This window comes from Carassius carassius, chromosome 42, assembly GCF_963082965.1.
Source record: "Carassius carassius chromosome 42, fCarCar2.1, whole genome shotgun sequence".
Taxonomy (NCBI): domain Eukaryota; kingdom Metazoa; phylum Chordata; class Actinopteri; order Cypriniformes; family Cyprinidae; genus Carassius; species Carassius carassius.
The window spans coordinates 24,751,662-24,768,098 of NC_081796.1; the positions used below are offsets into that span (position 1 = coordinate 24,751,662).

The 16,437-nt window shown below is 35.2% G+C and overlaps 1 protein-coding gene across 1 annotated transcript; it reads right to left on the reverse strand.

Moving 5' to 3' along the window:
• Positions 1–3,472: 3,472 nt before the first annotated feature.
• Positions 3,473–16,073, reverse strand: LOC132124297 (conserved oligomeric Golgi complex subunit 7-like). The gene is made up of 18 exons (XM_059535258.1): positions 15,848–16,073; positions 15,565–15,749; positions 13,523–13,671; positions 13,300–13,416; positions 10,903–11,071; positions 10,179–10,261; positions 9,617–9,739; positions 9,329–9,527; positions 8,232–8,359; positions 7,065–7,219; positions 6,824–6,940; positions 6,658–6,723; positions 5,719–5,899; positions 5,503–5,643; positions 5,337–5,420; positions 5,037–5,151; positions 4,810–4,953; positions 3,473–3,718 (listed from the first exon to the last, which is right to left on the reverse strand). Exons 2-18 carry the CDS (start codon positions 15,728–15,730, stop codon positions 3,552–3,554), a joined length of 2,304 nt encoding a protein of 767 aa, XP_059391241.1. The 5' UTR covers positions 15,731–15,749; positions 15,848–16,073; the 3' UTR covers positions 3,473–3,551.
• Between the last annotated feature and the right edge of the window lie 364 nt (positions 16,074–16,437).

Below are 16,437 nucleotides of genomic sequence, written 5' to 3' on the forward strand. Positions count from 1 at the left end.
GGTCTCTAATCTCAGGTGAAAAATGTGAATGCTCAGTTCCACACCAGACCTCTGCCTGCCCGAACATACTGTTATTTTTCACTTTCAAAAAGGCATTTTTCTGTCATTTGTTTAAGTATTTCCTGTTAAAACAGGAAGTTAGGACACTAAGAACACAGGGCTTGTCCCTTGCCAACAGTCTTTAGCCCTTAGCTTAAGACTAAATCTCTCATTCTGTAACATATAGGCTATATAATTAAAATTGCTAAGTGTAATCATACTAATTTGGTGTCCGAAAATGTGCAGTTTTACACAATTTGATTATCATAGAAGTTGTTTTAGTATCTCAGTATCTCAGTTAAACCTTTAGCAGTTAGCTTCAGGCTAATGCAAATCATCACAGTTTAATAAAATTTGTATCTGTTATTCTATAATACTGAATACAGAATTGAAATTATTAACTCCAATCAATTTGGTGTCCTAAAATCTTGAGGTTTACACAATTTGTTTATCATAGAACTCTGAAGCTAAACCTTTAGCAATTAGCATTAGGCTAATGTAAAACATTACAGGCAATTATACAACGTTTATCATAAAATTATTTTTCGGTTCTCAGGACACCAGGCTAAAGCTAAACCTTTAGCATTTAGCTTTATGTTAATATAAAAATTACAGATGTTAATGGCTAGTTAAATGGCTAAAGAAATAAAATCACTAATTTATGCTAATCTGGTGATAAAAAGGTTCAGTTTTACTCAATATGTCTATAATATAAGTTTGTTTTTTGCTTATTAGTACACCAGTTTAAAGCCAACCCTTAGCATCACGTTGTGATTATCTGTTGTTTTACACAGCATATTTATCATAAAAGCTTTTTTAGTTCTCAAGACACCAGACTAAAGATAAACCTTTAGCTATAAGCCTCACTCAAGTAGCATCTTTAGCACTGCAGCTAATCTCTTAGCATTGAACACAAGGGCATTTATAAACTTGTTCATATCATTCAAGATTGTGAGTGAGAGTCCTATGCCAGATGCTTTAGCTATATGCTACATGACAGGTGAATTTAATTTAATCAGATTCAGGTTTTTTTTTTTTTTTTGTGACAGGGCAGATAATACCACCATATGCTGGTTAGGTATGTTTTGAAGAATTAAGATGGTCTTTAGCTGGTTTGAGCTGGTTTAAGCTGTTCATGTGCTGGTCCTAAGCAATTAGCTCTTACTCAGGACCAGCTAAGGACCATCTTAAACCATCAGCCATGCTTCGAAACATACCTAACCAACATATGCTGGTTTAAGATGGTCCTTAGCTGGTTTAAGCTGGTCATGTGCTGGTCCTAAGCAACTAGCTCTTGCTCAGGACCAGCTTAGGACCATCTTATACCAGCAGCCATGCTTCAAAACATACCTACATATGCTGGTTTTTTCAACAGGGATAGAAGATAAAATATAGATGCTTGCAGCCAGTTACCCTTGTTAAAAGTAGACTGCCTTGTCACAGATATTGTAGATGAAAAGCATCTGCTAATTAGCAAGTCGACAGAAATTACGGAAAGGACAGAATGAAGTGAGGTGGAGAGATGGCAACGGTTCGAACAGGCAGTGGTCCGGTGTCTGGTGTGAGGGACGGTTTGTGATAATTCGGGTGTGCTGATATCATCAGCTTGTGATATATGTTGGAAGCGGATATGCGACCTTTAGGAGAAAGACAATATGACACAGCTTATATTTTAGAAAACTTGGCAATTGAAAACGAGATGTCTCGACCAATGCTGGGTCACTGAGTCCGTTCCCAGCCCAGAATGAAACCTTTTAGCCCAAATAAGTCTTTGTTTTTTGTTTGTTTTTTCAAAGTTGTGCATATTTATAGTTTTATAAATGCTTTTGTTTATAATTATCAAATTATTTAATAATTTATATTTTATACAGAGTTTTTTTTTTTAATGTTCTGAATTCATCACTTTGTTCCATTTTGAAGATAGTCATATTTTTATGACCATTTTGTTGTTAGCTTTGAATATGAAAAAGAGCCCGTGTTTGGTTTTATTTTAGAAGGTATTAATGACACTCTGGTCGGAGGGTCACAAAGTAACATTGAATAAATATTTTAGAGCATGCTTCAAGCTGTAACACAACAACGCATATCCAAACAAGCAAACGCCAGTCTGATTTTGTGTTATTTTCAAATATTGGTTTTGTTTTCTGGACAAGTTGAGCTTGTCTCTCCATCTTTCACACACATTGATGCACACTGCCCTCTTAAGATGATTTAGAATGGTAGATCTGTCTGCGTCTAATTCTTCTTGTTCGATTTACTGTGCCTGCTCTTGTATACAATGTCAGTTCGATCACCTGTTTCTTGTGTATTAAGTTTTATTTGATGTACTTGAATTACAGATATGCAATCACCACCTCTCTGACCACTGCCAATCATCCCGATCAATCAACATGATGAATAATCAATATGATTAAAGTGATTAACAACCTTGATGTGTTTTTCTTCTTGAGACTTATTTTTTTGTTAATGCACATTGCACTTGCATTCATTCTGGAAGATATTTTCCTTATTTTATTTTTATTTTTTTGGGGGTAATATGAAACGTCAGTAAGAAAAAGTTTGGGGTCATTAAAAGTTATTTTATTTTTTATTTTTGTTTTATTATTCAGAAAGGTTATTAAAGTGATCAACGTGACAGTAAAGGCATTTTTATGTCAAATAAATGCTGCTAGTTTGCTCATTTTATTTATCACAGAATCCCGTTTCACAAAAATTACGAATCTAATCATCTAATCTAATTCTAATCATCATATTAGAATGATATCTGAAGATCATGTGACACTGAAGACTGGAGTTATGATGCTGAAAATACAGCTGTGCATCACAGAAATAAATTGTTTTAAAATGTATTCATATAGAAAACAGTTCTATTAAATTATATTACAGTTTTTACTGTATTTTTGACCAAATAAATGCAGTCTTGGTGAGCAGAGATGTTTTCCCAAATTTCAGCACTGCAAAACTTATCAAATCTGTCTTGTGATATTCTGATGTACTGTGAAACAAAAACAATGCACTTAAATCTGGTCAGATGTTTTATTTTATCAAATGAACAGAATTAATCAGAAAATGCTGTATGAAACTCTCCATCTGAGCAAAGAAAACAGAAATACAAAGAAAACCAGACGTGAAAAGCATTAGTTACATGAAGCCTGATAAACCAGAAACACAAGAGCACTCAAGTTTATTACTGATCGGGAGAAATAATGGCAAAACACAAACAGAATAAATATGCATAAACCATCTGGCATTGTGCCTGGAGTTAACAATAAGCAGAAGAAACTGAATCACTGTAACGTTTTCTTTTCTGCACAATTTAGTCCCAGACTTTTTTTTTCCCCAAAAACCATCACCTTCTGTTTAAATTTGTTAAAAGCAATTAACAGAGTGCCATTTATAGATTTATTGTGTTTGCTGAGAAATATTAGATCCGTTTAGTGTCACATTTTGGTGTTTGTTTCGGTAACACTGAAAACCCTTTGACACATATGCATCCATGTCCCATGGGGGTGTCAGTACTCCAGACCCCTCATGGAGGCGACGGCGGAGGCCTGTCTGCGTGGGAGGGGTTTTGCCGTCTGCCGGTATTCGTCCGGTTTGGCACGAAGAAGGGTGACGATATTCTGGAGGGTTCTAGAGGTCTGCAACCCCAGCGCATCCATGACGTTACTCAGGTAATCTGGAATGACAACGATAAAACACATACATAAGTGCTTTTAAAAAACAAGTATTTTATTATTTTAAAGAATTAAACCAGTTCTAAGGATTTAACAAAAAGCCTGTTTTTCCATAGGCTTATTTGTAGAAATTACATTGAAAAAAGGGTTAGTCTTAAATAATCCTATATATAAATATAAATATAAATATATATATATATATATATATAAATATATATATATATATATATAAATATATAAATATATATACACACACATACACATACACATACACGCTGATAAATTATACATAATTATTAAAATAATAATAATGAAGTATGAACAAATATGAAGAAATGTTGCTGACAAAAGTTAATTTTATTTTTGTTAAGTATGGATTTTATTTTTGTTGTATTGTTTGAGTTAATAATAAACAATATAATTTGTTTTATAATAAAATACAACAAATTATACAAAATTGTGTTGGTTATTATTAACTCAAACAATTAAAAAAAACTAATTCCATACTTAACATTACCTAAAATAAAATTAACTTTCATCAGCAACATTTCTTCATATTAGTTTAGTATAAGCTGAAGTACTAAAATAACTACAACACAGTATAAGATTTTTAAAAAGTATATATAAATTTAAATTTAACTAAATTTAAACGAAAACACAAAATATAAAACTTATTTTTAAATTATGAACAAAAACTATAATAGTACTAATGATACTAAAATTAGACAAACACATACACAGATTTAAAATAATACAGAGAGAGAAATTTATATATTTGTGTGCCTATATATGTGTGTGTGTGTGTGTGTGTGTGTGAGACTGTCTGAGTAAATTAATGTTAAATATGTATGAATATATAGTGTGTGTGTGTGTGTGTGTGTGTGTATTAAATGTGTTTCACACAGGAGGACAACTTAAAATTAACAAGTAAAGGCAAAAAAAAAAAAAAAAAAATCATAGCTCAAAAAACATACCTATATTAATTTTTACCGAAAATATTAATGTTATATAATAATAATAAAAACAAAGCACCTAGAGCTTTGTAGTTTTATTGTGAGTATTTATGATAATGGTGCTATGATGTAATGATCACCTATGTCAGTCGCCAGCTGTTTGGCTGCATGCGGGCTGAGCTCAGGAAGCTGCAGGATGAAGTCACAATAGGTCTGCATGGTGGCCCTGGCGATAGAACCCAGCCAATAATCTGCTGTGTTCTCCAGCTCAGGGACGTCATCTCCTACAGAGAGAGCAGACATCAGACGTGTGTGTGTGTGAAGCAGCGTTCTCTCACATAACCCTGGCTCGTGTGCTTGGGATCACCTTGTTCTGGAGGGTACGGCAGTTTGCCAGTGTGTAGCGCAAGTTCCAGCGCTGGATCCTCCTGAGTCACAAATGGCTCCAAATGAAGAGGCAAAGACATGATATACTGACCGATCTATGGACAAAACACAGAAAATGAGTGCACTACTATATGACCAGAATGTATAAAGATCAGGGTTAACATGGGGCTTGTGTTTGTCCTCGTCTTTTTAAGTGTCTTGTGATCATTTGTTATCATGTTTGACATCATCAGGACGTGGACTAAGACTCAGATGATGTGTTTATATTAGATTATCTTACATTAGTGATGTATTCCTGCGGTGACAAACTGAAGGCTGGTAGATCATCAGTTAGCGTTTCACTTAGATTAGCAGAGCCGCGGCCCTTCACAAGTCAAAAACACAATGAATCAAATATGAAACACTATTTTTGACAGTTCATAGTGACCTAAAAAAGCTGTTCAAACCTCTGGTTTGTTGAGAAGGAAAAGCTGCTGCTTGATTTGCATGAAGACTGAGTCAAACGCCAGCTGATTGGCCTGCTGGTTCAGACGCGTCAGAGCGCCGCGAGTCTCGGCCAATAAGCTTGAGTTTCCAGTTCCTTTCTCCTGCACAAAACTTCAGCTTTACACTTCTAGAACATGACAGCAGCACATACAAAGCACACATATATGAACTGAAACCTTGAGGGAGTGCAGCGTCTCCAGGAGAGTATTATACTCGGCCGTGTTAGTCTGCTGAAGATAGTTGTATTCCTGCCAAGGGTTCTTTTGGCTCCGCCTCTCAGCCCCGCCCTCTTGTAAGCCAGTCAGACTTCTGGGGTTAAACCCCTCCCACAGGAAACGCCCCGCCCTCCCCAAGATCCTGCCAATCACAATGCAGACCATGATATATGGGAGGAAAAAATTAATAATTACATTTAATTTGTATAACTATTTACTTACACACACACACACTCATTTAGACAATTGTTATTTTGTTATTATTCACATACTATTATTATAATTTTTTGTCAAATTTTTAAATTAGTTTTTTATACACACACATATATATATATATTAAAACTAATTCAAGATTGACAAAAAAACTATTATATATATATATAGTTGTTTTTTTTGTACTTCAACTACTTCAATCCAAAGATGGTTTATTTTAGTTAATTACATGTTTTAGTTGATGATAATAACCCTGATACACATACATACACATATATACATGCGTGTGTGTGTAATATTATATTAATACATTCAATGAATAATATAATTCATATATATATATATATATATATATATATATATATATATATACACACATATATACACACACACATATATATACACATTATATATATATATATATATATATATATATATATATACATACATACATATACATACATATATATATACATACACACACACACGCACAAACACACATAAAATAATTTTAATTATAATATAAATTCATATTTTCATACAATTATATTTATATTTTCATATAAATATAATTTTATATTATATTATTTTTGGACATAGTATAACCGCCATATTAAAGGTACATTTAATAATTTAAGTAAAGACAATTTAATAAATAAAGCAGATTTGTACTCTGACACATCTTACTTATTTGAAAGCTGCTGTTCAAATGCTCCACACTGTCTGAGAAGCTCTCCACAAGTTGCAATGATTCTAGAAGAAAGAACAAACAGATGATTTATATACTTTTATTTAACTGTACATACTTCCTTTAACAAAAAACTTCACAACAACAAAACAAGCACACACCCACCTGATAGAGTTCTGGAAAGCCGTCCAATCCTCAGTGAACACCTCAGATGTGGGCGTGTCCTCTAGCTTATACTTCTTCCTGATTGATTGAAGCGTGACAGAAAAGTCTGACACGTACCTGAGAGAGAGAACAAGAGAGAATCCGCTAGAGAGCGCAGCTGACCTGTGGGCTGCATTTGTCTGTGTGTGTGTGTGTGTGTGTGTGTGTGTGTGCGCGTAGTAAATGTGTGTATGATTCATACTTGCTGAAAAGCGCTCGCAGGGCTTTGATGAGCCCACACACGCAGAGTCCATCCGTGAACTTCACACAGCGATCAACAGCAGCAGCCGCCAAACCAAACACCTTCTGAACAGAGTGTGTGAGCTCTAACACACAGTCCAGAACCTCTCCGTGCTCCTAACACACAAACACACACACACACACAATAATGCTGTAGGGGGAAAACATATATTTATACAATAAAACTCTTTTGCATCTTTAATTACACACTCTTATCAGCATCTATTAAAGTAGTTAATTCAGTAACTGCACAGACAGATTCAGTGTGCAATAGGTTCAATTGATTCAGTCTGAGAATGATTCACTAAAAAGAATCGCTCATCAGAGTCACTTGTTTGCAAATCAGACAACATGCAACATTTAGTTTAGACCAAAAAATAATTTCACAAACTAAAAACAAGATGTATTTGGAGAACGAAGGTTTATATTTGGGGAAGTCGTGGCCTAATGGTTAGAGAGTCGGACTCCCAATCAAAGGGTTGTGAGTTCGAGTCTCGGGCCGGCAGGAATTGTGGGTGGGGGGAGTGCATGTACAGTTCTCTCTCCACCTTCAATACCACGACTTATGTGCCCTTGAGCAAGGCACTGAACCCCCAACTGCTCCCTGGGCGCCGCAGCATAAATGGCTGCCCACTGCTCCGGGTGTGTGCTCACAGTGTGTGTGTGTGTTCACTGCTCTGTGTGTGTGCATTTCGGATGGGTTAAATGCAGAGCACAAATTCTGAGTATGGGTCACCATACTTGGCTGAATGTCACGTCACTTATGGGAAGTCGTGGCCTAATGGTTAGAGAGTCGGACTCCCAATCGAAAGGTTGTGAGTTCGAGTCCCGGGCCGGCAGGAATTGTGGGTGGGAGGAGTGCATGTAGAGTTCTCTCTCCACCTTCAATACCACGACTTAGGTGCCCTTGAGCAAGGCATCGAACCCCCAACTGCTCCCCGGGCGCCGCAGCATAAATGGCTGCCCACTGCTCCGGGTGTGTGCTCACAGTGTGTGTGTGTGTGTTCACTGCTCTGTGTGTGTGCATTTCGGATGGGTTAAATGCAGAGCACAAATTCTTGGCTGAATGTCACTTCACTCATTTAGTGTACTGGTGCAAGTTCAGAAATGAAAGCTAGTGTTTACTCACCAGAGGAACAGCACTGAGCTGGATCAGTAAGTTCGTCTCCTCTAGTTCTCCGTACTGCATCTGATAAGTCTTATAAGGTGAATAAACACATGATACCAGCTCTGCCACCTTCAAGAGGTTACACTCGCCTGAAACACACACATTAAGACAAGAATATGAGAAAAATCTCACATATTCACAAAAAGCACATACAAAAACTGACATGTTTTTCATGGTTTCAACTTTTTAATTATTTAATCATGTGTATTTATTTGTTATAAATTATGCTATATTGTATTACTTTATAAATACACAAGTTACTTATACATATTTTTAAGAAAAATTGAATAATTTTTTTTAATAAATGACCATCAATAAAAATTCACATAATGATTAAGCAAATTAATCAATTAAGCAAATTTCTCCCAAAAATCTCTTCAGTATGTGAAAAAAATAACTCAGATTACTGTAAATATGTACTTTTACAATTATTTTCTACAAATGAAATCTTATAACAAATGTTTGGCTTTTTTTTTTGCATTAGAGTAATGAGATGTTTTTTTGTTTTTTTTTGCATTGCAGTAAGCTACTGACAATAGAAGGAATGGGCTTAAAAATCCTAAAAGTAAAGTCATATTGCATATTTATAAATGTATATGTATTTATATTTGTGTATGCATATTAAATTAAAATTAAATTAAATTTATGCATTTAGCAGATGCTTTTATCCAAAGCGTCTTACAGATGTCCTATTTTAGTATTTGCATCAAATTACATTTACAAAAGTGATTTTGTATGCATAAAAAGCACATTAAATGCAAATAAGGGGTCTACTTTAATATTCCCAATAGCTTTTTTGAAAATAAAATGTGAAATTAAACCAAAAAAAAACTAATTCTGACCTGTGCTTAACAAAATATATGTTAATACTAAATATTTTAACACATTTTACATGATTAAAACGTATTGCTGAGAAACAGGTAAAACCTAGTGGCAAAGGTTGGTAAAGATTTGAATGGACAGTTAGTTTTTGGGTGTTGTACTGTCTTTTAATGCCATCTAATGATTCTTGTTATAAATATGCCTGAGAGGATTTTTTGGTGTATACACACACACACCGAGCTGCGGCTGCATTGCTGCCTCCAGGCTGCGACTGAAGTTCGCCGCCGTCTGATGAAGCTCCAACAGCAAGTCCAGACGACTGTCGCCTGAGCAATGCTTTAATGCCACAGCAATGCAATCTGGGATAGAAGGCACCATCGCCCCTAACGTCTGGATCATCAACACTGTGAGCACTTCACAGGGGTTTTTAAAGACCTGCACACACATGTACACACGTCTCAGTGTGTGTGTGAGACAGTAAAAGCATGAACACTATACTGCGGTGTGTCTGAGAGTGTGTGTACCTGACTGCTCCACTGGAGCTGTGTGTGCCACGTGGACAGAAGTGTGTCGTAAAACTCAGACAGCTGCTGCTTCAGAGGAGCGTCTGACTGACAGATGCTTTCCCACACGCTCAACAGTTGTGCCTAATCACACACAAGTTTATTCATTCATTTATTACATCGATTTTTATAATGCCATATCAGCAGTGAGGCTCTTTTAATAATGAGAACAAAGTGAGTAACAAAAGTCGGAAAACTGATTTAATTTTTTTTTTTTTTTTAAATAGAACAACATAGCACTTTATTTGACAATCCTGTTCTGGATGTACAAAATATGTACTTATAATTGTAATTACAATAACTGACACTAAAGAAACTTTCTTAAAAAAATCTAATAAAAGATTTAAATACATTCAAGTGATACTTTTTCTAAAACTTCACTTAAATATATTCCTAATATAAATATTTCTAACACCATAAAACAGTACTGTGCAGTACAGTAATATAGTTTAAATACAGGTAATTCCACGATGACTTTAAAGCAATATTTTTTTTTTTAAAGTCTCAAATTAAAATACTGTACCTTGTGGCATTTATAGTAGTAAGCCAGTAGCTGTGGCATTCTGTCCATTTCTGTAAAAACTCGTACAAAAAGCTTTGCTTGATCTGAAACACAACATATAAATATAACATTAACATCTTTACATGTTAAAGCATAATATTCTGTAGGATGTTTTCATATAAAAAAAAAAAAAAAAAAGTTTCTCATGCTCAACAAAGCTACATTTACTTGATCAAAAATGCAGAAACAACCATAACATTGTGAAATATTACTACAATTTAAAATAACTTTTCTATTTGAATATATTTTAAAATGTAATTTATTCCTGTGATACAAAGCTGTATTTTCAGCATCATTCCTCCAGTCTTCATTGTCACATGATCTTCAGAAATCATTCTAATATGATGATTTGCCACTCAAGAAACATTTCTGATTATTATTAATGTTGTAATTAAAGTTGTGCCGCTTATTATTTTTGGGAAAGCCATTAAACCTTTTTTTTCAGGATTATTTTATTTTTATTTATTTTTTTTTTTTAATGAATATAAAAACATTTATTTTAAATAAAAATCTTCTGTAACATTCTAGACTTAGACACTTTTTATCAATTTAATGCATACTTGCAGAATACAAGAATTCGATTCTTTCTAAAAAGAAACCACAAGTTTTGGAAAACTAGTGTGGATGAATGTGACGCAATTTATAATGCGGTTCCTTTACACATAAACCTGATGTTTAACAGCACCTGTAGCCAGCGAGTTGAAGGTGGAGACGATCTGTGTGCTGGTCAGCGCTTCCAGACGGTTCTTCAGAGCCTCCAGCTGAACACACTTCTCACTGTAGTCTGGTGTGTCCACCAGCATCGCCAAACTACCCTGCATGGCGGTCAGTTTACCGCTGATCACAGCCACGTCCTGCAGTTTTTAAAGCATCAAAATTCACAGAACAATGTTATTTTTTTAACTAAAGCAAGCGGCTGCTGCGTGCATGTTTTGGCAGAATGCAAAGAGCGCTGCATTTATAATCTCTAAAAGATATCTCAGTTCATCGCAATCTCATAAATCTCTGTTATAACACAATAAATATATGCATAATTAATATTTCATAATGTCTACTATTCATGTGTTGTAATGAGAGGAAACGTGAGCATGCAAAGTTCAGCACTGCACTATTTGCTCAACGCTGCAAACACATGTTATAGCCTAAATAGAAACTCTGCATACACTCGCGCCTGCTAATCGTTTTAGATTTTATATTAGTTCATGTTGCGTTTGTGCAATTGATGAATAACAATTTATTTGTTTTAGATATTTTATGTTTAGATATTTCTATTTTACTGGAGTCCCGTGAATCATTTTATTCTCCCGAATCCCACGCACACAAGTCTCTGCACTTGGCTATCAAGTCTTGTCCACTGCATTCTGTCAGTAATGTAACACGGCAGTAACATATAGAGACCTCGGCTTGTAACTATACTCTAATTACTACTTTGAAAATTATAACGTGTTAGATTACTCTGTTACTAAATAAAGTAATCAAATTACAGTAGTGCTGCAACGACGCGTCGATGTCATCGATTACGTCGACTACAAAAATACGTCGACATACGTGAAATGCGTCAACGCGTCACACTATTTACATCTCGCGTGATGGCATACTGGGAATGGAGAAAGTTGCACTCTATCACAAAAACAGAGACCACTGTTATCAAAAGTATGGGAATACTTCAAACAGAGGCCAAATAAAATGGTAATTTGTTCCCTTTGAAAAACCGATATGGTGTACCATGGCAGCACAACTGCGATGCACGAGCACCTCAGAGGAAAACATCTTGGCGCTCTCCGGTGTTACGGTTTAACTGGTTACCGTGTGATCTGGCGACCAACTTCCTGGTTCAGGTCTCTGCTGCAGATGTGATGGAACGACTGCAGCAGATTTGGCGATTCTAAAAGTACAAACTGATGTGATATTAAGTGTCTAATAAACGCAGACTTGCTCATTGCATGATTCTGATATTCTTGTAAAGATTATAAGTTATTAGTATGATCACCCATAGCGGCTGAAGTAAGGATAAAATAAAAAATAAAGTAAGTCTGTGTTGGCGCGGGTTTTGAAGACGCGTTAGGGGCCGTTCACATATTGCGCCTAAAAACGCGTGGAAAACGCTAGTCGCGCCGCTTTCTCCTTCCACCCCTGGGGTGTCTGCCGTTGCTAAGCAACCATGACGTGCTCTCTCCATGAAGACGCGGAAATTTCAGCAAAGGATAAATGGATTTGCAGCTTTAAAAATCGCTTGCAGTAGCTCTGCTACTAAATTTATTTCAAAATGGCAATCCATATACTGCTATGATCAGCAGTTCCTTCATCTTAGCTGAGCTTTCAACGTTGTTACGGGAAAGGATGAAACTGATTGGTTAGTTCTTGTCACATGACCCACGGTGCGCTTGCGGCATTCTGAAAAGTTCAGATGTTTTTCACTCGGTGCGGTGCTGACGCGCCTGTTTTCGCGACCGCGTCGCTAACATTATGAGTGCGCATACCGCGCGCCTACATTGGAAATAACGAACTTGAGCGTGCAAAAGACGCGATATGTGAACGGCCCCTTAAAAGACAGTGCACCGCGAGACAACAGTCACAGACCACCGAGCTACCCAGAATCAGCTCCAGATCTCTGGAAACCATGCTAAACCATAGCAGAACCCTGACTACATTTTATGGTTTGTGACGCTAAAGAACATTTCATGATGTCTCAGACAACTGTAAATTTGTGGCTACTGTGGTTTAATTATAAACGCTATCTTAAACTCATATTTACCATAGTAAAATAATTTTCTTTGCCTCTTTATTTTTGTAGACTGTAAAAACTTCAACCACATTGGTTGTAAATGAATAAAGGTTGAAATATTATATTAAAAGTTGTACTTATATTTTTTTGTAAAGTTATCAAAAGGATTTATTAGCTAATCAAAAAAAGAACATTAGATTAATTATTTATTGTAATAAAAATAATCGTTAGAGTAGTCGACTAATCGGAAAAAATAATCGTTAGATTAGTCGACAGAAAAAATAATCGTTAGTTGCAGCTCTAAATTACAGTAACTCGTTACTAAATAATGCATTACTGTCCAACACTGCTCGATACCTGTGTCTTAAAAGTCTCCTCGATATCGGCACTGAGAGTGCTCCATTTATCAGCTTCCTGTAGCGCTTCGGCTGCTAACTGCATGCGAGACTTCACCTGATCAATCTCCACCAACACCTGTCACACATCAACATAAAGGAAAAACACTATATCTCATATAAAGTGAACATTTGCATAAAGGAAAAATCAGCAAAGTGATTTGAATGTGTGTATTTACTGATACCTGCATAGACTGCACTGTGTCCTGCTCAAATTTCTTGATGTCCTCTTTAACCAGAATCATCTGATCCTTCAGGAAGGACGCCTCTTGTTTCAGAGCTTCGATATCCCTCAATACACGCGGCATATTCTGCAGGGCCTGACTGCTGCTCTCTGCACACACACACACAATATATCAGAGAGAGACCAAACAGAATATGCTTTAAGAATTTAATACTTTCATTCAGCAAGGATGCATATTAGAATGATTTCTGAAGACTGAAGTAATGATGCTGAAAATTCAGCTTTGCATCACAGGAATAAATTTTATTTTACAATATATTCAAATGGAAAACAGTTATTTTAAATTGTAAAAATATCTCACTATATTACTGTATTTTTGAGACAATACAACCAGCTTTGGCGAGCAGAGGAGACAAACATTCACCCACCACAGAATTATTGTGAATCCAGTGACATTCAGACATTAGAAAGAGATTTAACCTGTTGGTCCCACTTGCCATTACATGTTTGAAACAGTCTGAACCTAAAGTAATCTTGACAGACTATATATCATTGGAAAGCTTAAAGACTGTATTCTTGATATTTGGTGACTGATTTTTGAAAAATTTTACAGAGCAACTGTAATTTATTAATATGCAAGAAGAGTACTCAGAGTCAGAGAGTGCGTTCTGACTTTTACTTTGAAATAGTGATGCATAGATGAAATCATGAAAAATCTGTAAAAATCTTTATTCATTGTCATGGAGAGTGTTCAATAGATAACATACATTGTATTTTTTGAGAAAAATAGTTTTTTGAATATATAGAAAAAAAACAGATTATCCTTTTTGAATGTATTGTGAACTATAACACGAGTCCAGGGTTCTCGTAGCATTCACCATTTATGGAAATTAAGTCGCCCTGAAATGGTTAGTAATAGGGTTTGATGGTCATCTAGTGGAAAAGCTTGATACTACGCCCAAACAAAATCACACTGAAAGCTAATTTTTTGAGATATCAACCGCAAATTTGGAACATAACTTGTTCAGCATTTTGGTTTTGATTTTCTAGCAGTTTTAGAGTAAACCGTGTTTTGTAAAATAAATATTTTATATAAAATATAAATATTTAAATTATTATATTTTATATTTTCATAAACTTAAACTTCCATAATTGTTTTATATATAATCTTTATAAATCTGCCAAGTGTCTGCTTTAAAAAGAGACGAACAAAGTCTGTGGACCAAAGAATTAAAAATTTATAACAGGTTAAGCTGGAAATGTCATTTTCACATCTATGCTCAAAAAGTGGAACCGACAGTTAACAGGCTAATACTTTTATTCAGCAAAGAGGCATTAAATTTGTTTAAAAACCAGATTAACGATATTTGAACTTTCTTTTCGTCAAAGAATACTGAAAAAATGTTTACACAAAAATATGATGCAGCACAACTTGATAATTCAAATACATTTTTCTTGAGCAGCGAATCAGTATATTAGAATGATTTCTGAAGATCATGTGACACTGAAGACTGGAGGAATGATGCTGAAAAGAAATCTTTAAATAACAGGATTAATTTACAACCTACATTTTTATAATTTATGACTGAAAACATTTTGTAACATGATTTTGATGCACCATTTTCAAGGCAATGCAATATTTGATTTAAAAATGTTTTTTTTTAAAGGGATTCATTTTGAGATTTTAAGTTTTCAAATGATATATAATTTTGGATGATTTCTAAAGTGTGATAGAGAAAAAGGCAACTTTTTTTGGACAAAGGTCAGAACTCCTGTTATGATGTAGGTTTTTGGGATGCACTCTTGCCATTTTTGGTAAATTATCTATTAAGTAGTCTTAGACCTTTCCAACGATATATAGTTTGTCATAATTAGATTAGGATTTAATTGTAATATAGTGAAGTAAACGTAGGCGGCCCACCGAGGGGCACAGTGGCAGTTAACAGGTTAAGTCTGTGGACCAAAGCATTCAAAATGTATAACAGTTGGAAATGTCATTTTTACGTCTATGCTCAAAAAGTGTTAAATGCGTGCCTCACTCACCTTCTATGGAGTTATTGACCTCTTGAATGAACAGCTGCAGCTTCATGACTAGAGTAGAAGCGTGAGCGTCTGTTTTTCCAGGTGCATCTTTTTGAACCACTTTAAAAGCTCCATTCACCCAGTCCTTCACATCAAAATCATCTGCCAGGAACTTGGAGAAGTCCATTTTCAAGCCTTACGTAACCCTACAGAACCAGATTCAGTCTCAAAGAGTCCAAACCATCTGTAGAGAATAAAACGATGATATTTTGCTGATTACTCAAATGAGATATCTCCGGCATACCTTCACCAGTCTATTCCGTAATTCTTGCCCACACCAGCCTTAGACACGAACATGAAATAAACAGCCCATGAGAACGATATAATCATGACCACGAGATACAGTTCAAGCAGTGCGATCGCTTCCTCCAGCGTTAATTTAGTAGAATAAAATAGATAAACAGTTTGTTTTCAGCGTTTGCTTCCTGGTTGCGTTCGTCATAATATTTACCGGCGGTGAAAAAAACACGGCGAAGAAACATTCCGCTTTCGAAGCGTTTACCAGATAAAACGTGTTTTACAGAACCTATTAAAATGGGAAAGCTGTGTATAGACGTCACCTATGACTATTATTATTGTTAATGAACATAAACACGTGCATTACGGTGAAATGTTTCAAATAAATTTATATTTGAGTGACGTGGCGGTGTTGCATCTCATGTAGCTCGGGTGGGTGACGTAAAAAAACACAAACAATAAAGAAAAACATAAAATAATATGATACGTTAGAAATATAAAATGTAAATCCTGCTCAATATATATATATATATTAACGTGTCGTGCTCCACACTTTCAAACGCAAAAGTTCCTGTTTAATCTTAATAGGATACTATA